The sequence below is a fragment of the Pangasianodon hypophthalmus genome, chromosome 21, assembly GCF_027358585.1.
Source record: "Pangasianodon hypophthalmus isolate fPanHyp1 chromosome 21, fPanHyp1.pri, whole genome shotgun sequence".
In the NCBI taxonomy this organism is placed as follows: domain Eukaryota; kingdom Metazoa; phylum Chordata; class Actinopteri; order Siluriformes; family Pangasiidae; genus Pangasianodon; species Pangasianodon hypophthalmus.
The window spans coordinates 14,222,923-14,244,995 of record NC_069730.1 but is presented as its reverse complement, the minus strand read 5'-3'; the positions used below and the strand labels follow the sequence as shown (position 1 = coordinate 14,244,995).

Genomic DNA, 22,073 nt, shown 5'->3' with positions numbered 1-22,073 from the left:
TGCACTCAACTGAGCAATCAATTATTATTTTTTAATATACAGTAATTAATATGCAATAATATACAAGGGATTAGGATGGTGCTCTTCAATGCAGAACTTCAGAATTAGTGTCCTGATTAAATTAGTGTCCTGATTGAATTAGTGTCCTGATTGAAAGATTTCATAGCTGTGCTACTGATAACACTAGGAAGATGTAGTATATCTGCTAGATACAATACACACAGATTGGATTTGTCTATAACAGACCCAGGGCTGCTGTCATCCATGAAAAAAAAAAAAAAACACCTTGCTGCTTCAGCTCTAACCTCAAATCACCTCAGATCTCTTTCTCTCCTGTCCAATTCATGCACAGTTAATCAACTAGGTCATGGTGATTAAATGACTGTAGCAGGTGTACACATGTTTGATCAATCCTGCAGAGTATTAGGAACAATAAAGCAACTATGAAGTCTGTACAGTAATATTATTAGAAGCCCAGTCATTACTGGAACATAATTTCGTGGTGCCATTTTTCAGTGTGCTCTTGTCTCTGTTGTTCCCCCAAACGCCACCATCACCAAGCACTCCATGTCTAAAACCCTGCCACTGAGTAGATCTGAGGGAAACAACCAGCCCAATCTGGCAACCCGAGTGTGCATCCTTCACGCACCATACTAGGCTTGATGTTAAGCTGAAACTGCAACACAGAGGGTTAGTATGCAGGGTCAAAGCTTAGTACTGGGATTAACTTTAACAGCCAGTAAAACAGAAGAACTGTAAGTCGGATCTGGGAGAAGAAATGTCAGACCTTGAGACACATGATAATGAGTAAAAGCATCATGAGCAGTAGAGGCAGATAGTTTGGATGTGTAATGGCTGGCTGGGTTTTGGCGCTGTCCGCTCTGTGTGGTGCTGAAATCCAGCCTCTGACTCTAAAACAGCAGCTTCAGCACGCAGAAACACATCTCTTCACCTGGATTTCATTCAACTTCCAGCTTTATTCTGTGGCTAGAAATGCCATTCCATGATCATTTTATCATTCCCTGATTCAATGAGCATCAGACTGATGAAGGTACACCAGGGAGTGGACAGTTCACTGCTACAAAAGATTGCATACCAACACACTCCATAACTTTTTTTTTCCCCCCTCCTGAATATCTTACCTGAAGTCGCTGTAAGGGTGAATGATCCACTTTCCAGCTGACTTGACGCGCTCCTGCTCTCTCTCCACGGCTTTCTGGCTGCCGTACATTCGTAAGGAGAATTTGTTGACCCCCGGCTGCAGCATGCTGCCGAACTGCCTCTGCATGAAGCTCGCTTGGCTCCCGCGCGCCTCAGCATCCTCGGGTGCGATCTGTGTTCCGTCCTCGGACTTGAGGAACGTCACGGAGTTCCTGGGCTGCTGGCTCTGCATGGAAGCGGACGCTTTCCGACTCGGTGCATTGGAAAACGACACCTTGGAGTCCTTCTTGTCCGGGACGGCGGCGGGACTGGAGGAGTCTCCAGGGCCCGCGGGAGCAGCGGGCGCGTCCGTGCCTGAAGTTGAGGAGCTCGTCGCGCGTTTATTCGCATCCTGCTTGTCCTGCTTGGACATAATGGAGCGCAAGCTGCCTGTGCCCGAGTCTCTCCTGCACTCGCCGTTTTTGTTGCACTTCATTGCGGAAACTGGAGCTGCACCGTGGCCACCTCCTTCTCCCGGAACATTACAGGCGTCTACCGTGAGCGCTAGAGGAGACGCTTTCCCGGAATCGGGATCGTCGCGTGCCGCCGCATCACTCAGACGCGCAGGCGCGAACGTCCTAACTGCTGCGGCTGCGTCCGTGGGAGCGACTACTTCCACTTGCTCGAGATCTGAAGTGTCTTGGACAGCCGGGATCTCGTCGTTGGAGGAGCTCTTGAGCGCGGCTCCCCCTCCCGACGCGAAGTTTTGCATCTTATTGTTGCCTGCTCCTCCTCCTCCTCCTCCTCCTCCTCCGGTGGCACCGGCTCGCCTGAGTCGCGGGTGCTGAAACTTGGGCTCTTCTTCACTGTCCTCTGCCTCGTCCATGATGTCGTGGCTGGTCGGGCCGCACTGGTTGGACAGTCTGGTGTCGCAGCGGCTTGCGCAATGAGACGGCTGTGCGCCACAACCGCTCACGACCGCAGGCTTTTGCGCGACAACTCCAGACCCGGGGGAAAGCTCATTCCGGTCCATGGTGCTCGGGGGATCAAATTTGGCCTCCGGTAATCTTGAGGGGAAACCAATCAGGGGAGAGAGAGAGAGAGAGAGAGAGAGAGAGAGAGAGAGAGAGAGAGAGAGAGAGAGAGAATGATTTTTTTGGAAACAGCTTTCTTGCTTTATGCATAACCACATTCATTCATTCATTCATTCATTCATTCATGCTCTATCCTGTTCAGGGTCGTGGTACTGCTCAGTGGAAAGCTCTTTTTATGCAGCACCATACAGTTTGAGTACTTTAAAGGAATAAAGTGACATTTCAGCTAAATATGAAAATCACACAATTTCCCCTTTTAACCCAAACATAATAAATCAGATCATCAGTCTAGTCTCTAAAGTCTGCTTCTTGTTTTGCATTGGAGATGCAACCTTGATGAGAAACCTATCATAATAGCTGGTCAAACTGGTAGACCATCTTTACCAGCTGGGAAACTGTTTTCTTCCATCAATCAATAAATACTGGAGATTTTCAAATTGCCTTATTGTTGCTTTATTTTCTTTAAAAAATAAATAAATAACTTGTCTACAATGTGGCATTCAGAAACTGTTTCCATCTCCCAGCGCTCGCCAGCTGGTATAATCTACCAGTTTGACCACCTCAGCATGTGTTTTAATAGCTGTTCAGACCAAGTGGATATTTCGGCAGGGAATGGGACCCAAAATGGATGTAAAACAAAATAAATAATGATTGGATGCCAAACATGTCTTGGGCAACAAATAATCAGCAAATTCCATGTGTAGCTATTCTATTAAAATATAGATAGATAGCTTAATCAGTGTTTTGGCCACTCTAGTTAGGCTACTTGTGTTTCTAGAGAGAGGAGGTGTGATCACACCTGAAGGTGCTCTATATGTCCAGTGATATATGTGATATATGTGTCATATCAGGGAGACTGCAATACACTCCCTACAACAAAAAAACACCATCAGGTGTGCAAGACTTCCTCAAGACCTTTTTTTGGGGGGGTCGTGTTCTTTTCTTCCTGAGGGGGTTCTACGTGGAACTCTCTTTTACAGGGAAAAACAAGAACATTTAAGGCTATCACCAGAAAACAAACCTAATAACTCTTTTGGGGTCTAGCTTTAACTTTTTTAAACCAAGAGTATATATTTGAGTTTCTAATTCTTTCTAAATTTCTTGGCTCGATTTAATTTCCTTTAAAGAAGCAATTTGTAATTTTTATAGCCTAATGCTGACAGTGATGGAAACTGCAATTGCACATAAAACACTGACAGGCATACCTCTTCCTAACAACAATACCTTTTTTAACCTCTCTTTTTAAGAAAACAAAGCTGAAGAGCGTGTCATGCCAGCTAGTACGGCTGGGGGTGGAGCTGACTTCTGGTCCGTAAAACTGTAAACAAAATCCAAACATATAGAAACTAGCAAGATCCATTGCACAGCAATATCTGTGCCTGCTACAGGCCGATTACATTTAACTGTTTTTTTGTTGTTGTTGATTGTTTGTTTTGTCAGTTTTCTCTGCAGGACAATTTAATCTGTACAGTTCTTCTTAGCTAAAATAAATTCAACATCTTATTAACCAGGGTTTATTCAAATGCCACTACAGTAGTTAAGTACGGTTTCGAGTAATCAGCATAAAATAAATTGCGACGACATTGTGAGGTCCTTGTCATAGAGGATGTTCTCAATGACAGTTTTCCCTCAATGACATCAGCCTACTGCCCCCTGGTGACAGAAATGAGCCACTGTCTCATATCCTAAGACAAGACAAGAGGAGAGCAGTCCTGATTTACCTCAATCACACTGACTCTAAAGGTATATAAAAAAAAACCACTCAGAGAGAGAGAAAGCATAGAGTCAGATTGCTTCAGCATGCACTGCTTGACACTTTTTGTTAGGAATCCTGGCTTTTCTCTTAGCTGAACTGTTGATACTGTTCTCTGAGATTTTTGGATCTGTCCTTTGGTCTGGATTGATTTTGGTGTTGCTATGTAATGCAACTGACCAAAAACTACCATTTCCTTGGAATATTTTACTACAAGTGAAAGATACATAGTGACACAGACATCATCCAGATACAAGACTCAGTTAAAAAAAAAAAATGAAACACAACAACAATAAAAAAGCATCCAGGAGATAATTCTACAAAAATTCCTTGAAGAATTTTTAATAGAAGTCATTAAGCTCACCAGGAGCTCTTACATCCCTTTGCATACTTCTACAGAGTGAACTCTACACATGGTAGAGTAAAGGCATGCACCTGACGTACACCAACTAACAACAACTCAACAATAAAACTCACTGATTTATTTGATCCCACATCCCATCAGTTATCTTTAAGAATGCAGGACAGATCCTTCCGCAATGTTCCCTTGATTTACCCCCAGCAGGGAAGCAGGTTTACCTTGAAAGAGCCGGTGTGTGCCAATGTCATTGAAAGGTTGTCTGAGCTCAGTGGACCGGAGCGTGGTGTCCATGTGCCGAGGACACACATCATGCGGTGCCTAAAAAAGGGTCAGTGAGCCGTCACGGCATCCTGTTTCCCCGGTTGCTTCTTTTACCTTCAACTGCTTGCTGCTGACTGATTGATGACAAGCTGCATAACACTGAATCACAGTTTCTCTGTGTCTGCAGCGTCACGCACTTCCTGGTTGGACACACAGGAGTGTGATGCTCCCGGCTTCATTTGCATAAAAGGCAGAGTTCTGAGAAAAGGAGACGAGACTGGGATTGATCTTGGAGGCGATCCAGACGGACGGGATCGCAGAAACCGAGACAGAAGAAGACATGCTATTCAGAAGTAATCTTGGAAATGGTGGTGCTTGATGTTTCCTAGACACACAGCAACACTGGACTTAAACAGCAACATCTATACAAGAATTACGAGCCAGAGAACTCTAATCATGTTTGCAGCAGCCAGCATGTTAAATCAAATCACAATGGGAATGCGTGGAATCTGTATATTTTAATACAGTGGCTCTCAATTGTAGAATCTCATGCTCTTTTTTTTTGGCTTCCATTCAACCTGGATGATAAAACAATCTATTTTTGATACACACTTAAAAATAGAGTATATAAAATGCCCTTTTCAGAGATATGGGAGGTATTAAAAGCATGTTTATAACACTGGTTCCATTGCTGATGATAAGTTCAAATATGGTTTTGTCCCAAATGTTTAATTTCCCCACTTTTTATGGGTTAAATCATTTTTGTAAATGTTCTGTAGAAGTACAATTGGATGCAGATTTTGTAGCTTAAAGTGTGGCACTGGTTTGCTTGCACTCCATTAACAAGCCTACATTCTTTAAAAAATGGGTTCTCTTGATAGTTAAGGGTTACAAGATTCCTACAGAGGTTCACCTTGGAAACCTATCTGACAGGGAAACACTTGCAGGTTCCTCCAGCGAGACAAGCTGAAGAATGTTAGAGCATTCATATTGTAATACATATCATGTATTCTAAAAATGGCCGTAAATGTTGTGATATATGGTGTTTCTGCAAAATCTGTTGTTTAAAAGTTTAAGATGCAGGCCCAAGCCATGACACAACCTCCATCAGCTCGTATGTTTTGGATCATGAGCAGATCCTTTCTTTCTCCACACTTTGGCCTTTCCATCACTTTGGTAGAGGTTAATCTTGGTTCCAGAACTTTTGTGGCTCATCTCTGTATTTCTTTGTGAATTTCAAATTGGCCTTCTGGTTCTTACTGCTGATGAGTGGTTTGCATCTTGTAGTATGGCCTCTACATTTCTGCTCTTGAAGTCTTCTTCGAATGGTGGATTGTAATACCTTTACCCTGTGGAGGTTGTTGATGATGTCACTGACTGTTGCTTTTGGGTTTTTCTTCACAGCTCTCGTAATGTTTCTATCGTCATCAGCTGCTGTTGTTTTCCTTGGCCAACCTGTTCGATGTCTGGTTCTTAGTACACCAGTGTTTTTTTTTTCTTTTTCAGGACATTCCAAATTGTTGCATTGGCTATTTCCAATTTTCCCTCTTTTCTCAGCTTCAAAACGGCTTGCGTTTCTCCCTACGACAGCTCTCTGGTCTTCATGTTGGTTTATCCTTTTTGACAACATATGCAGTCTTCACAGGTGAAACCCAGGGCTCAAACCAAGAGTAGACATTCAGAGCTATTAGCTATTAATTTAATTTAAACAAGCAATCTAACAACAAGAAACACCTATCAGTCACGTCTTCCAATATTTTTGATCACTTGAAAAATGGGTGGGTTCAAACAAAAGATGCCATGTTTTAAGTTGTGTAACACATATAGATGTAAATATCAGGAAACGAAAGCTGAAATTCTGATCTAGCGTCTCATATTGACCTGCTGATCTAAAACCCAATTGCTTTCAGTGTATACCCAAAAAAAAAAAAAAAAAATTGTCCTTCCCATACCAATACTTTCGGAGGGGACTGTAATTTAGACATTTGACCTTGCTGTGATCTTGACCCTGTTCTGAAGGACTTCATCAGTTCATCTGCTGGTTCCAGGAATAATTCCATATACATCCCACAAACATTCACTCATTTTTGAGATATCGTGCTAATAAGAATCTTGTTTGGACGCACAGACATCCTGAAAACATAATGTAACGGTTGGCATATTGCTAAGCAAAATAAAAGACTTTGGAAGACTTGGAAAATAATCAACTTCGGAGTGATAACAACAACTCAGCTTTGTACTGGGCCACATCACAGTCCATCATAAATTATTTTCCTATAACAGCATGCACAGTTGTGTTTTATTCCTTACTTACTATAATTGTCCTGCATGACTAATACACAGCAGAGCAAAAACTTTGCAGCTGTAAACAGAGCATCAGTTGTCATGATAAGCTGAGGAAGCTGCGCCACTGAGCCTGAAGTATCAGCGCTGAGCACCCCGTTATCACACATTACAAACATGTAATGGGATAATGAGTGAGATAATCTCCTGTAGCTGCTCACCACAAGCTACGTTTGACCTTCGAGCCTCCCAGACTGCAGAAGAGGAATGAGACATGGAGTACTCCGGGGGTTTCAGGACTCAGGGGGCTCATTAGTACAGTGGCACACTCACACTCTGTGTGTGTGTGTGTGTGTGTGTGTGTGTGGGCACCTAGCGTGAAAAATCCTGCTGAAAATATCCTACAAAAATCCTACAAAAAAGAGTCCACCACCAGAAACTGCTATTTTATCATTAAAAAAGACAATTTTCTTAGCATTCAGGAATATGTTGAGATTTTTTTTAAATCTGAAATCATGATATGAACATCCTGCTTGCACACCATCTGCTTCGTTTTTTTTAAGAACAGGCTGATGTCGTATTTATTTTAAACAGTAATGTGTTCATGTAACATTGTTCCCATCACGTAATCAACACTGAGTGATATTGATTTAATCCACTTCATTTTAGCATTTTCAATCAGTAAGAACAAATAGTCATGCTGCACAATTTTAATGGCAACCCTGATTTTTTCATTCTTTCTTTCTTTCTTTCTTATTTAAACATGACTTATATAAACATGCAATATTGATGAGTGCTAAAGTTAAAAAGATCTATATTGACTCTGGTGCATTAGGTCAGTGTGTTTACTTAGTTGTTTTGAGTTTAGCATTTTAAAGGTTAATACTTGAATAATTAAGGAGCACTCTTATTTTGACGTAAAGATTTAGAGATTTGCAGCAAGTACAGGCCTTTTCATGTACAAAGCGAACGAAAAGTCAATTTTCAATTGACAAAGTAATAAATGTAATTAGGCTAATCTGTAATTTATTGAAGAATACTATACTTTTGGAAAGTACAGCTTTATAAAACTGATTTAAAGCAGTTCTTGGCAGTGAACTCAAGACTCCTGCGTGTGTTGAAGTTGAAGACTTCAAGCACAAAGATATGAGAGCTAAAAATGGGTCACAAGAAGTAGCAGCTAGAGGAGAGCTGATAATGCTGACTGTTTCTCACACAGCTGTGCAGCTGAGAGCATGCAAGAACTTGTCTGTGTAGGTACAGTGGTGCAAAAGTGATAAAATATGATATTATTCAGAGGCACTAGTTAGAAAACACACAATAGGCATGCTGTTAAAGTAAAATACTGAACTGAGTGTTTTCTTCACCTTATACTATAGAAATTTGCCAATTTATCTATGAATGCCATGTATTTTTATCCATTTATAGTTGTGTAATGACTGCAAACCAAGCCAGTTCCTGTTATCACTTATATTATAACAGCTATAAGCTGTCCTTCCCACATTTTCACTTGAAGTTAATAAAGCCAAAAAAAAAAAAAAAAACACACACACACACAACTTGTTAGACGTTCCAGTTAAAAGTTCCAGCTTTACCTCTGCCTGCTACAAAGCACTGACACTGGAGACTCCTTCCAAAAACGTTAAACAAACACCTCTTTATGGAAAGCTTCACATATCACTGATTATTTGTTAAATAAGAACTTTTTAAATCTGTCAAGTATTACGCTTAGATTACACCTGTAAATTAGTTGTTACTATAGAAACGCTAATGTATTACGGCATGTCCGACTCAGACGTGGGAAGTCGGAATTACGTCATTTTCGACTTCTGTGTGTTTCAAACTACAAAGATTGGGGAAAAAAAACCATGGAGGCCTCCTTTTGTTAACAACAATCTAACCAGCTAATTGTGATGAATGACGTACGCACTCCTGTGCAAAAAAAAAAAAAAACAGGCAAAATATTAAGCTTATAATGGTCTTAACAATAAATCATTTGTCAGGAATTTAGCAAGAATTAAACAAATATTGTAGATCGCTCCCTGTTCTGTCAATCCTGGTTCAATTTATGAGCTTGTTATCAGGCCTCGATGGGCTGCATCAGGTGTGGCAGAGAACCAAATAATGACTAATCTTTTAAGAAAAAAAAACATCCCAGAAGATATTTTTGGAAACTTTTGTGCACCCAGAAATGTATTAGTTTGAATTTTATATCAAACATCATCATGATTTGACCTTCGTGTACAAGAAGACTATAGAAGTGAATTTCCCTGTTTCTAGCTTTTCCCCAAACAAACAGTTCACTGCAGCAAACGTAAACCAGCATGTTGGCACACGAGCTCTCAGGAGCGCATTTGTTTAATTCTTGCTAATTTCCTGATCAGTGATTTGTTCTTAAGACCATTAAAAGCTTAATATTTGCCGTTTTGGGCTTGGCCCATTTTTTTTGCTCAGGAGTGTATATATTTAACCCATCAAAACGACAAACTGTAGTCAGTGTTAGAGATTTAACGAGCGAATATTTCTATGTGCTGATCGATCTACTTGTACATACCGCAAGAAAAAGTGTTAAATCTTTTTACTGCTGATGCTGTGAGTAGCCATGTTGATTTCACATCACTTGCTGAAATTGGGTCTGAGGGGGCATTTTCTTCACTTTGTCCGAGTTATGAGCCGAACATAGCGCAAGAACACGCGCATTAATATAAACCTGTGATTTGAAGTACAGCCGGGACTACTGTCAGAGCTCCTGTTATAGAAACCTAATCACCACCTTCTGACCAATCAGATTCAAGAAATCAACATCACTGTCGCAGGAGTGAACTTGGGCAACAAATCAGCAGGTGGCAAAATGAATTAAAAAAAGTCTGTTTACATGTTTGGCACCATAAAACTTTTAGCAGAAACACCAAAGTGTGATTGTTCATGAGACAAAATTGTCTTTTCATCATTGTCATTTCCTGAAAGACGATACTGTATGTTCTTCTTTTAGTTTATTATGATTTACAAAAACAAATCATTTAACTTAGAATAAGTTAAAAAAAAAAAAAAAAAAAAAAAAAAAAAAAAAAACAGCTGCATTGAACTGAATGGGGAAATGAACAGGGGTTTAAAAAAAAAAAAAAAAAAAGTAAAATAAGATAAATATTAGTCTGATTGAGGATGAAGGGAAAATGGAGATTGTGTGGATCTAAATTAAAGCCTAAAAACTATACAATCATTCCAACCATTCGTTTAAAAAAAAAAAAAAAAAAAAAAAAAAACTGGGTCTATTATGTGATTTTCTACCTGCTGTATTCACACCCATACATGTTCATTGTTCTAAACATGAGGAAAACTAAATATTGTGCAAATAAATACTTTACACAATCTTAAGACCAATGATCTTCTTGTCTTTTTTTTTTTTTTTTTGATGTTCTTCGTTTGTCTGTTATCTCATTTTTTTCCCCTCAATAAATATCACTATATGCGTATTCACGGAGTACAACTCTTAGCCGCCGATATATATGAATTTTAAAAAATCATTTTAATAAAAACAAAAGAAAAAATGGTTCTAGTTGAAGGTTTTGCCTGCATGGGAAGGAGAGACGTAACAGTCTCTATTAAAATGACATTCAAATCCTGTAATTGGCTGGGTGTGAGAATGTGTGTGTGTGTGTGTGTGTGTGTCTGCAAGAGTTCTGTACACATCTTCTAACTGCTATCAACCCTTTTTTCCCTTTATTTGACCCCACAGTCGCTTTTTGAGTTAAAATCCCTGTTTGTACGGGACTGCTTGTCATGTGTTTAAAAAAAAAAAAAAAAAAAAAAAAGCTCATGCTCCAGTTCAGTAATAAAAAAAAAAGGATTGGAATACAGGTGAAGGTGTTCTGTGTGTGTGTGTGTGTGTGTGTGTGTGTGTGGTTTCTCTCCTCTGTTTGCTTGTCGACATGTCCTTTGGCGCTTTCTCCAGGGAGTCAGATGATAATGATGATGAGGGTAATGATGATGAGGAGGATAATGAGGTGTTGGCCTTAAAGGGTGCATTCTAGACGATCAGGTTTCAGATCGGCCCTCGCTTCATTCTCAGTAACGGCAGAACCGTGTGAGAAGTGGAGCGCTAGAACAATCTAGAACATTCCTGGTTCTTCAGGGCTGGATTATTAAGATCTGAGTGAGGGGTTTGAGCTTTAACAGGATTGGCCACACCCTCTCTGACTGAGATGATAAAATATTTGTGTGCGTGTGTGTGTGTGTGTGCGTGCGTGTGTCAGGAAGGATTGCGGGTATTTTAGGAGTTGTTGGCAGCATTCTCGTTACTAGGGGAACTGGAGGAGGACGATGACGATGAGGAAGGTGAGAAGTTCATTCCTGATAAGCCAGGAGGATCTGTGGCTGTGTTCTGGCCGCTCAAGCTCTTCCTGCACACCGGACACGTGTCATGCTGTGAAGAAAGACACACAACACACACACACCATGAACAACAGACACAATGAGTTGTGATCACAACTACTCATGTCTTGTTAGCGTCCTTATTTTAAAACTAAAACATTCCCCATGACTGAAATGTTAACAGAGAATTATACAATAATATGAAATCAAGATTTTCTACTTCTTTCCAACAACACTGGCCTATGAGTTGTAAAAAACCTGTTTCTCACCATTATTAAATAATACATGATTTTTATATACCTCTTATAACTTGCATTTGTATAGTTGTGGTGCTCTTTGTGCTTTTCTAGCATGTGTAAGTTCTGCTGAAGCAACAACAAATGAGGAAAAACTACCACTACCTACATACAACTACTGCTTCTTTTTTGTGATTGTTGTGCAACATGAATGAAAAATATCATATGACAAAGACACTTGAAGACATCTACACAATATCATAAAGATTTACAGTCTAAAATAAAATAAATGACCTAATAAATGAATTGAAAAATTGAGAAAAAAAAATTAATCTGTAAAATGTCTAACATTTTACAGTTTTACAGATTCAAAACTTGACAAAACTTTAACATCTAATCAGCTACTTTCAATCACTGTAGCACTTATTTAAAATAATGATATGAAATGATAATGTGATACTTGTGGAATCTCAGAAATCTGAATTGCGGCATAATTGATCCCGATATTGATATAATATCAATATCATTATACCATTATGCCATGTTGCCCAGCACTACTGGAACATTAGATAGGCCTGTACGTAAACCCCTTCAACTCGTGGTGGATTTTCCAGTAATTGCGTAAAAAGTTGCTTAACTGTTGAAAAACAAAACTCTGGCAGAATGTATGGTGACTAAGCTTTTTCCCCCGCCAATCCCACAACAGAATATTTCTGTGCAAATAGAAAACTGACTTCTGTACGATCAATATAATGAAATTTATTGCCCTGATGAACTTTAAAATCTGTAAAGGGTAAAAATGCTAGAACTCACTCTACAAATGCTTGAGTGTGATCATGAAGAAGTGTCCATGCATAGTCTCTTATATTTAAGTTTCAGTAGATGACAAGCACAGAGATTTGCTTTGTGTGGATCATGTGCCTGTAAACAGTGAATTTCATGCTAACTGCCTTAAGGCTGCTTTGCCGTGAAAAACGTTCGGTTGGATATGTGGTGACTCAGCCATTACAAAAATGTCCTCTGTAAGATTATACCGACGTGAGGATGGATAGCTAGGACACCGTCTGCCTTAAATGAGAGCAAACATTACAATAAATCAAAACAAATACGGGATCAATAAATCAAAACAATTTGCGAGTTTAAAAGAAAGTAAAGCAACGTAGAAGTCGGGAGAAGACGAGAGAGATACCTGTTCGAGCCAGGGCACTATACAGTCATTGTGAAAGAGGTGATTGCATGGAAGTTGTCTAACGCTCTCCCCCTCGGTGTAGTCTTCTTTACACACGGGACATTCTAAACCAGCTCCTGCACAAGAACAGGGAGAAAAAAAAAAACAATGTAGAAATCCTCATTAGTTAATGATGCTTGGAAATCAAGCTCTTGGTGGTGGTTGAGGTCAGAGACAAATTATTTAATCAAGTCAACAACCGCTCAAACGCTGTTAGGCTTAACGTTAGAGACGGATATCCAGTATCTGCGTCAGGCTGACATCAACAGAAAATGCTGGATCAGATATCGGGGAGAAAGAAAAATACGAATCCGATCTGTTTCTGTAATAAGCTAACGTACCATAAAACAGGATGCTCTGTTATAATAAAATAATCCACAATGCAGTACATGACGCAAAGGTGATTATTTTCCAGTAACAGTACATGCACGCCCAGTGTTTTATTTCACTTATACCACAGAAACGTGCTAAAAATTTTTATTTTTTGTTTAGTAGAGAACAATATGTCATACATTTCATCAGTTTATAGTCACATTAAATGTTGTGGAATGTCCACAAAACAAGGTTGATCCTGTTATATCACTTGCATTATAATAGTTATAAACAGTCGTTTCCTCTTTCTCTCTCTCTCTCTCTCTCTCTCCCTCTGCAAGTTAATAAGACAAAAAAAAAATGCAGCTCATCTTGCTACTGAAACAGCAAAGCCCTCCATCCTGAAGACCAATCAGAATCGAGAATTCACCAGTGCTGTGGTATAGTTTTATACACATTTTATTATATTTCATATTAATATGACTTATACTGGACTGACGGTTCTTTTAATTTAAATTCTGCAATTAAGTATGTATTTTTTGACTTAGGGTAGTATTTTGAGTACTGGTATAAAAAAAAAATGTGATATCTTGTATAATATCAGTACTATGCTGAATAAAAAAGATGCCAAGACATAGCTATTTTAATACAAGTGCATCTTTTCATTCCTGCAGTGCGCACAAAACCAAGGCACAGACACCAGTTTAGTCACTGAAGCATCTCACTTGTGGCAGGTGTCCAATCCAATTTCACATCATTTGTCTGAAAAATGATGACGCCTGGTCTTTTCCAGACACCAGTCTGGAGCTTGTTGTTCATATATCTGAACATTTGGACAGTCTGAGTTCACAGATACACTTCTTTCACAGCCACGAGGGGAAATCTCATGGGTTCTCGGGGTGGAATGGCCTTCCGCTGAGCAAAAAGACATGAGAGAACTGGGAAGATGCACTTTCACTTTTTTTTTTTTTTTTTCTTTTTTCTGTGGAGCTGAAGATCATTCCACTTTAAAAACCCATGAGATATAGTTTCTCATGTGGATTGTGTGTTAGAGCTTAGGGTTGGATATCTTGTACGCAGATAGTGAATCAAACACTTTAACTACAAATAAAATCTTCAAAAACTATTGATTTACTCCTTATTCATATACTTCTATCTAATGCTCTTTTAAAATAAGTTTACTTGGTGTTTTATGCTTCCTGCTCTTAGTATATCGTGATCAGCTTTATCACTCATTATCCAACAAACCCTCGGGACATACTTACACTAGAATACACTTAGTAAACGCTTTTTTTTTTTTTTCTTGCATTCCCTTTATATATTGGTGTTACTACCGAGCAGGTGCTTTAACTCAGGGTGATGCAGGCAAATCTCATGTAAATAGGATCTGTGGTCACCGACCAAACCAGCTTTTGTCACGTTCACGGTTTATATTACACAATCGAAATCATTAACGCCGGCTAAATGAGTAGCAAACTTGTCAGATGTTTCTCCATATCCTCCCACAATGCAGCAGTAATAAACATGCACCGCTGGCAGCGACTCACCCACATGCTCCTCTGTGATCTGAACTGTCGGGAGGTTTTTGATCTTCTCTCTGTCTGCAGGAGGTGGACCCGTATTTTCAAACTGATTTAATAACTGTGGGAAGACGAGAGGAAAAAAATAAATGAACAAATATTCAAAGCGCAACAGTGTGTTTTGTGTATTTTGCAATTTGGTTTGACGAATTACATAAAATAATATAAGGTTTAATTTCAGTTCTTAGTTTTTAAGTCAGTTTTATTTATTCTTTTATTACTTAAGAATATATTATATGAACCTCAGAAATATATACCTTTCTCTGAAATCAATGTAAAATATTATTCAGGTTTGCGTATCAGGTTATATCAGGTTTGCATAAAAAGCTTTTAAATTTATTTATTTATACAAACTTCTGTGACTCCATATCCTTCATATCTTCGCTAACGTTTTCAGTAAATAATAGCAATTTTAGTAATAAAGAATGATGTAATCCCATCAGGTGTAATACCTGTGTTATAATGGCGTCTAAGCCGTTGGCACCCCATGCATAGTCCATTGGATTTGAATGTAGCATTCCCCTAAAAAAAAAAAAAAATAATAAAAAATTCAAACCAATTGACAATCACACACAAAGTATTGTAAAGCTTAAATAAAACAAATAATAAGCGTGAATTCTGCATTAACATACCATGGTCCCATTCCCATGTTTGGCATAGCTGTTGGCGCGATGATTCCATTTACTAACTGCTGAATTATTCTGTTGAAACACAAAATCAAATCCTTACACTGTATCTGGGGGGGCGCAATCAAGCGCAGACAGCAATCAAGTCACACTCAAACTGAAATGCCTTGGCACTACATGCCATCTGTCCCGTCACTGCTCTAAAGTTGGCACTGCTTGACAATATCTGTCTGTCCTGTCAAGTCCAGCACTCACCCCTCTAAAGTGGGCACTCCTTCGTGCCGTGTCCCTTGTCTCCGGGGAATGTGGCGCCCCCGAGGTTGTCTGGCCCCGTAGCGTTGGCGTGATGCCATCTCCCGCTCCCGCCGGTTCTCAGCATCGCGCCCGTCCTCAGAGGGCATGCCCGTCCGGAGATCAAAACCCTCGCCGAAGATGCCCAGAGCCAGCTGGCCGTACGGGTGTGGGAAGGTAAATAGTGTCGGGTCCACATTCTGTGAAAACAGCAAGACGACTGTTAGATGGTTCACTTACTTTTGCTCTTTTCTGCAAGTCAACCAGTTTCCATGAGGTCCTTTTTCATGCTATACAATGCATCTGGATTCAAACGTAGCCCTGAATTAAGCTAACCAAACCTTACCTCATGTTCAAACTGACAAGTGATTTGTCAGCTCACCTCACTCAAATTGCCCTATGCTGCTTGGTAGTGGGCGTTCCTATCTTAAGTTTATTACTGGTTACCATGGTTTTACTGGTAGCACTAGGCTAGTGTGATATCCACACTAGCACAATATCTCCACAGACTAGCTACAAAATGTACACAAAACCACCCATTTGTCCACAAATAAGATGTCTTCTCACTAAAAAGAAACATTTTAGAGGAAAGTGCATGTGACTAAAGTGTATCTGTGCAGTCATCATTATCTACTAGTGTCAAACAACGTTTTGCTTTTCACAGAAAAATACTGAAACAGAAAGCAAAAAATTGAAACAAGACAGTGAAAACACTGAAATAGAACAGTGAAAACACTGAAAAAGAAAACACTGAAATATACAATTCTTCCTTATTATCTTTATTTGACCAGCTCTTATATTTTAAGTGCAAAGTTATATTCCTGAAAAGTATGGTTTGCCATGTCCGCTGATGATGTCACTAACACTGCTGTAGTAACGATTTCAGAATAGGAAGTGGAATTTTTCGTGGCAAACACAGAGCGGAGTCATAGACACAGTGAAACACCCCACAGCTTTTATACTAAATATAAGCACTCTTGGAATGCCGCTCAACCTGCGTCACTGCTGATGTGAATGCAGGTTATGGAATAACACTTACTATGACTAAACTAGAACAAAAAGCATAATTAAAATTCAGTGTTGTCAGATTCCATTTGGGTATTGAACAACAGACAACAGACACAAGCTGAAGGGAGACCAAACAGTTCGCTGGACAGCGTCTGCTCACTCACCTCAAATGGATAACGGTTCTGATCACTGGTGGACGACGTGGATGTGGAGCCATTCTCTGTACTGCAGGCAGAAATAACCCATTTAAAAACTAATGTAAAATAGAAGGTGAGTTAGCAGGACTGGTCAAACTTTCTGCAGAAGTGGGAAGAATTGGTCAAACTTTCTGTTGGGGTGGACTGGACTTGTCAAACTTTTTGAGGGAGTGGACAGGATTGGACAAACTTTCTGCGGGAGTGGGCAGGATTTGACAAACTTTCTGCGGGAGTGGGCAGGATTGGACAAACTTTCTGCAGGAGTGGGCAGGATTGGACAAACTTTCTGCGGGAGTGGGCAGGATTGGTGAAACTTTCTGCAGGAGCAAGTCGGATTGGTGAGACTTTGTGCGGGAGTGAGTGGGATTGGTGAGACTTTGTGCGGGAGTGGGTGGGATTGGTGAGACTTTGTGCGGGAGTGGGTGGGATTGGTGAGACTTTGTGCGGGAGTGGGTGGGATTGGTCAAACTTTCTGCGGGAGTGGGTGGGATTGGTCCATCTTTCTGCGGGAGCGGGTGGGATTCGACAAACTTTCTGCGAGAGCGGGCAGGGATTGGTGAGACTTTCTGCGAGAGTGGGGTGGGATTGGTGAGACTTTCTGTGGGAGTAGGTGGGATTGGTGAGACTTTCTGTGGGAGCAATTGGGATTGGTGAAACATTTTGCGGGAGTGGGTGGGATTGGTCCGTCTTTCTGTGGAAGTGGGTGGGACTCCTGTAAGACTTCTGTAAGAGCTTGGACAAACAGATTGGAAAAACTTTCTGCGAGAGTGGTGTGGGATTGGTGAGACTTTCTGTAAGAGCAGGCAGGATTGGGCAAACTTCATGTGGGAGTGGGTGGGATTTGTGAAACTTTCTGCAGGAGTGGGTGGGATTAGTGAGACTTTCTGCACGAGCAGGTGAGATTGGAGAAACTTTCTGCAGGAACAGGCAGGATTGGTCAAACTTTCTACAGGAGCGGGCGGGACAGGTCGAGAGTGCCTGCCAGGGTGGACCGGATTGGTCAGAATTTCTTAGGGAGAGGATGAGAGTTAGATTAAAAAACAGCCCCATGTGCTGGTTGGAACATTCAAGAAAACTCTGTACAGAAAGCAAAAAATGGCAGGGTTTCTTGGGTGCCTTGCACAAATTTGACAAACACAGTAGAAAACATTGAAAATAAACCCACAGCTCATTCATTAAAAGCAGGAGAACGTACCTTCTCTCCTCTGGTAACTCCTCAATGAAGCCGGACTCACACCGTGGACAGGTGTAATCCTAAGCAAATTAAAACACAGTTCAGCAAGCTTGCGAAATGGGGTTACTCAGGTCACACAGCATTGTTAGTGACGTTTTTGGTCAGCTGCAAACAGAAATTTGCTGAAAGCATCCAAAATGTGACCTTCCCACACAGACACTTGTTTGGCTTGTCATACTCGGACAAAAAAAAGTCACAGTTCCCATTTAGAGACTAAACAAAACCCTGCATTCCTTTAACTAATGCTTAAACCCATAACAAGCAAAAGGTGAAGCAAAAGTTGCCTTTTTTTAATACAAATAGCAGCAAGAACAACTTGGTACACAAATTAGATTGCACTGATCATCTCAGTGACCTCTAGACCACCACAACAGTAGCTATTGTACTGTAACAGTAGATCCATACAGTGAGAGTTCTGGAGGATCTAGATAATGAAAGGTCACTTTACACACGTGACATTCTCAGCCTTTATGAAAAGTAATCAAGCAAAAGGACACACATTCCAGGAGCTTTACAAATACAAAAATTCTCACTGTATGTCTGAAGGATAAATGACAGTAGGCAAAGACTTAGGAACTTTCTGGAAAATCGTTTTGATCAGCTAAACAGCACACTAAAGCAGTAGTCCTGATGTCAGAAACCAGTCAAGCATGACAGGTGACAGTGACAGTTCTAGTAGTTAGCAGATGCCTAGACATATGCACTACATACATAACAGTAGACCGAATGGATTTAAGAACCAAACCGACAGTTTAGATTAATAAGCATAAGTGTAAGCAAGAAGACTTACTCACATACAAACATGTTGTTTAGCTAAACAAACAAAGTATATTTACAGCAACAGCTAGTAGTAGTAAACCAGCTGTAACGTTACTGCTGACACTGACAACTAGCAAACACTAGCACCTCCGATTTCTGTGCAGTCTGTCACTATGTTAGCCTGCTAGGCTAGTCAACTTCTAATAAAAATCCACCTAGCCGGCTAGCTAACGTTATGTTTAAATACTCTAAAAGAGTATAAGACCATTACGCAATACTTAGCAACTAGCTAACAAGCTACATCTCTCAAACAAGAGAAATAATACGGTTGTTTGTTATCAGTCCTACTACAGGCTAACTAGTTATCTTAGCTGGGAGCTATGCTAACTAGCGGATAGTCGAGCCTAAACTAGTGACGTTCCCAAACAAAGCAACGTTTTGGTGAACAAACAGACCGACAGTCATGATTATGCTCCACTTGTTTACGCGTACGACTTACCGGGAGACGAGGGCTAATCTCTTCAGAACATCGGTGACAGAAATACCGGCAGGTCTGTACAGGAGCTTCCGCCATCTTCGGATTCACTGTAGCGGGACTCGCAGAGACACAGCGTGTACGGGTCCCCGACAGGGACAAACCGCCTGAACACGCGAAGCGAGGTAAACCGCGCACCCAGCAATCAGCAGTAATAGCTTATACATGCACTACTGTGTATTTAAACAAAAACATGTCTAAGAAGACATTAATTAATGAGCAAAATATATATATATATTGCTAAACAGGTCATTCTTAATCATTCAATCAATTTTTGCATGGACAATTTAAGAAAAAAAAATAATTGTCCTCTTATCATTGTAATAAAATTAAAAAAATAATTAATTAATTAAAATAAATTATTTAAATATTTAAAATAAATAAATTTGAGCTTTAAATAGCTATTAAAAGGTTATTTTCTAGTGGGGAAGCCAGGAGGTCTGTGAGTTTTGTTTGCTTGCTTGCTTGACTGATTGTTTGTTTGTTTGTTTGTTTGTTTGTTTGCTCACTGTTTGTAGAAACCATGATGAACATTATCAATTTTATTCTGCCTATTAATACAATCAACTGGAATCTAATCACTATTTTAATTTGGAAAAAACATTTTGGTTACAATACATAGAGAAAATATTACTGTACACATTTAAATAACGTGCCGAATTTTTTTAACAGATTGTTTGTAAAATAAATCTGTACTGATTTCTGCATTCCAAAATGTAAAAGGATTGAGAACCCCTTATCTAGATTATATAACAAGGGCCACATTGTCTATGAATACACGCACTGCCTTAAAATTATTGGCATGTCTTTTTTTTTTTTTTTTTTTTTTTTTTTTTCTTAGTGGTTCTTAGATTCACTCTTAGAAATAAGTGTTCCTCAAGGGTTCCTTGGATGGTTAACAATTTTCACTTTTTTTTTTCAAAGCCTGTCCTTTAGGGTTCTACACAGAAAATTTAGGAGTGAGAATGCAAACAATCATGTTAACACCATTATAAACGTTATGTGAATCTTTCAATAATTTATGCAGTTCACTTGGAAATTGCCTGTGCTTTACATCATTTTCACAATTTTCACTTGGAAGCTTTCTGGAAAAGCCTGTGCTTTAGAGTTACAGCAATTATGCAATATAATTTCAATTTGATCAGATAAAGGATGATAAAAGGACACAAATCAAAGACTACATCGTAACCTCAATCTGCTCCAAAAATCCATCATACAAACCAATACATTTTGTTAGAACTTTTCTTTGATCAAATAGTTTATTTCAACACTAGCTGGGGCTTCTCCTAGTGTCTTGGGATTAACTCCTAGGAAGTTCACTAATACATTAATGCAGATTCGTATATGACACATGTACTATTCTGTGGGATCACCACTGAGCTTTATTACATATTGAGAAGTGTTAAAAACAAGCCTAATGTTCTTCACCAGCCACTCACACTTTAGTCTAATGTCAGACATTAACTGATCAACTTCATATAAAATACAAACTGCAGCACTCACTGAAGTCTTCATGTCTGGGTACAACAACAAAAAGCAAAGTGCACAAACTATAGCAGAGTTAGAAATAAAGAAAACAAGCTCGCAATAAGGCCTGAAGATGGTGCTGTATTACCCATGATAACACTCACCTCTTCTCGCAGCCTGAAAGTCAACCTAACTGATACCAGCATTCTCAGAAATAAAGGTACCGGATTGTACTGTTCCTTGTCACTGCAGTGGTACCACATTTACTGTGTATCTTTACCTGGGAAGGAGCATGTTGTGGATCTTAAATTAGCTTTTTCAGTAAAAGGTACATCAGTGGTGCTGAAGGAACAATTATGCACCTTAAGGTATTTAAAGGTACACTATATTTATGTTTTAAGTATAATTTATACAGGTCTAATAAAGTTCAAAAAGATATACCCTTGATGGTACCACACCAGGTAGACTGGTCTAGTTATTTTCTTTCTGCTGTGTTTGCAGAATCGTTTAATCTGACTATATATGCTTGATGTATCATTTAATCTGTCCATATATTTTCTGATATTTGTTTACTGAATCATTTAATTTGTCCATATATGTTTGCTAAATCATTTAATTTGTCCATCTAACCTGTCTAGAAGTTTGCTGAATCATGTAATATGTCTATATTTGTTTGTTGAGTCATTTAAGTTGAGTCATTTGAGTCATTTAATCATTTAATGCCTGAATCATTTAATCTCTCTCTGCGCTTGATGAATCGTTTAATCTGTCCATATGTTTTCTGAATCATTTAATCTGTTCATATTTGTTTACTGAAACGATTTACATGATTGCTAAATCACGTATTCTGTCTATATTTGTTTGTTGAGTCATTTATTCTGTCTACGTTTTTGCTGAACCATTTAATTGTCCATATGTTTGCTGAATCGTTTAATGTGTCTGGTTCTATACCCTTCATCCTCAAATCATCTAATCCTAGAATTGAGCAGTGAAATCACTCTCCTGTAGAGGTTCCACGTCATAAGGACATTGTGATTTTTGTGTAGGAACACACACGCACACACACACACACACACACTCACACACAGCTGCAGGTTGGAGTGTATGTGGGTGTGGCCTCCTGAATTTGCACCTGGCTGTATTCAGGGTCTGACAGAAAGATGAATCGCTTTAAAATGACGCAAACGTGCCCTTTTCTTCCTTTCATTCATGACTGTAATAACACACCTGTGCTCTCTACAGCCTGGCCTGCTCTAAAGGGCTGTCATTCCCAATGCAAAATTTTAAGCAAATGAATCATTCCTGATGTCAGGTAATGTAAATGGAGCACACTGAAA

General features: G+C 39.5%; 2 protein-coding genes across 2 annotated transcripts in view; both read right to left on the bottom strand.

The window, feature by feature from the left end:
- Positions 1-9,923, bottom strand: part of LOC113533567 (potassium/sodium hyperpolarization-activated cyclic nucleotide-gated channel 2-like) — a 71,762-nt gene extending 61,839 nt beyond the window's left edge. The window contains exons 1-2 of the mRNA XM_053227676.1: positions 4,567-9,923; positions 1,143-2,207 (exon numbers count right to left, since the gene is read on the bottom strand). Coding sequence (XP_053083651.1) covers positions 1,143-2,173 — 1,031 coding nt within the window. The 5' untranslated portion in view covers positions 2,174-2,207; positions 4,567-9,923. The remainder of the gene's footprint in view (positions 1-1,142; positions 2,208-4,566) is intronic.
- A 207-nt stretch (positions 9,924-10,130) lies between these two features.
- Positions 10,131-19,411, bottom strand: rnf126 (ring finger protein 126). Its single transcript, XM_026925567.3, has 9 exons — positions 19,234-19,411; positions 17,937-17,995; positions 16,709-16,769; positions 15,501-15,736; positions 15,252-15,320; positions 15,072-15,141; positions 14,587-14,680; positions 12,689-12,804; positions 10,131-11,315 (listed from the first exon to the last, which is right to left on the bottom strand). The coding sequence occupies exons 1-9, from the start codon at positions 19,306-19,308 to the stop codon at positions 11,163-11,165; spliced, it is 933 nt and encodes a 310-aa protein (XP_026781368.1). The 5' UTR covers positions 19,309-19,411; the 3' UTR covers positions 10,131-11,162.
- Between the last annotated feature and the right edge of the window lie 2,662 nt (positions 19,412-22,073).

Excerpts from the sequence above, each read along its gene's own strand:
- rnf126 (XM_026925567.3), bottom strand. The coding sequence starts at position 19,308 with ATGGCGGAAGCTCCTGTACAGACCTGCCGGTATTTCTGTCACCGATGT. Across the intron at positions 15,737-16,708 it reads AGAACCGTTATCCATTTGAG|AATGTGGACCCGACACTATT; the intron begins GTGAGTGAGCAG and ends CTGTTTTCACAG. Across the intron at positions 12,805-14,586 it reads GATCACAGAGGAGCATGTGG|GAGCTGGTTTAGAATGTCCC; the intron begins GTGAGTCGCTGC and ends GTTCTTGTGCAG.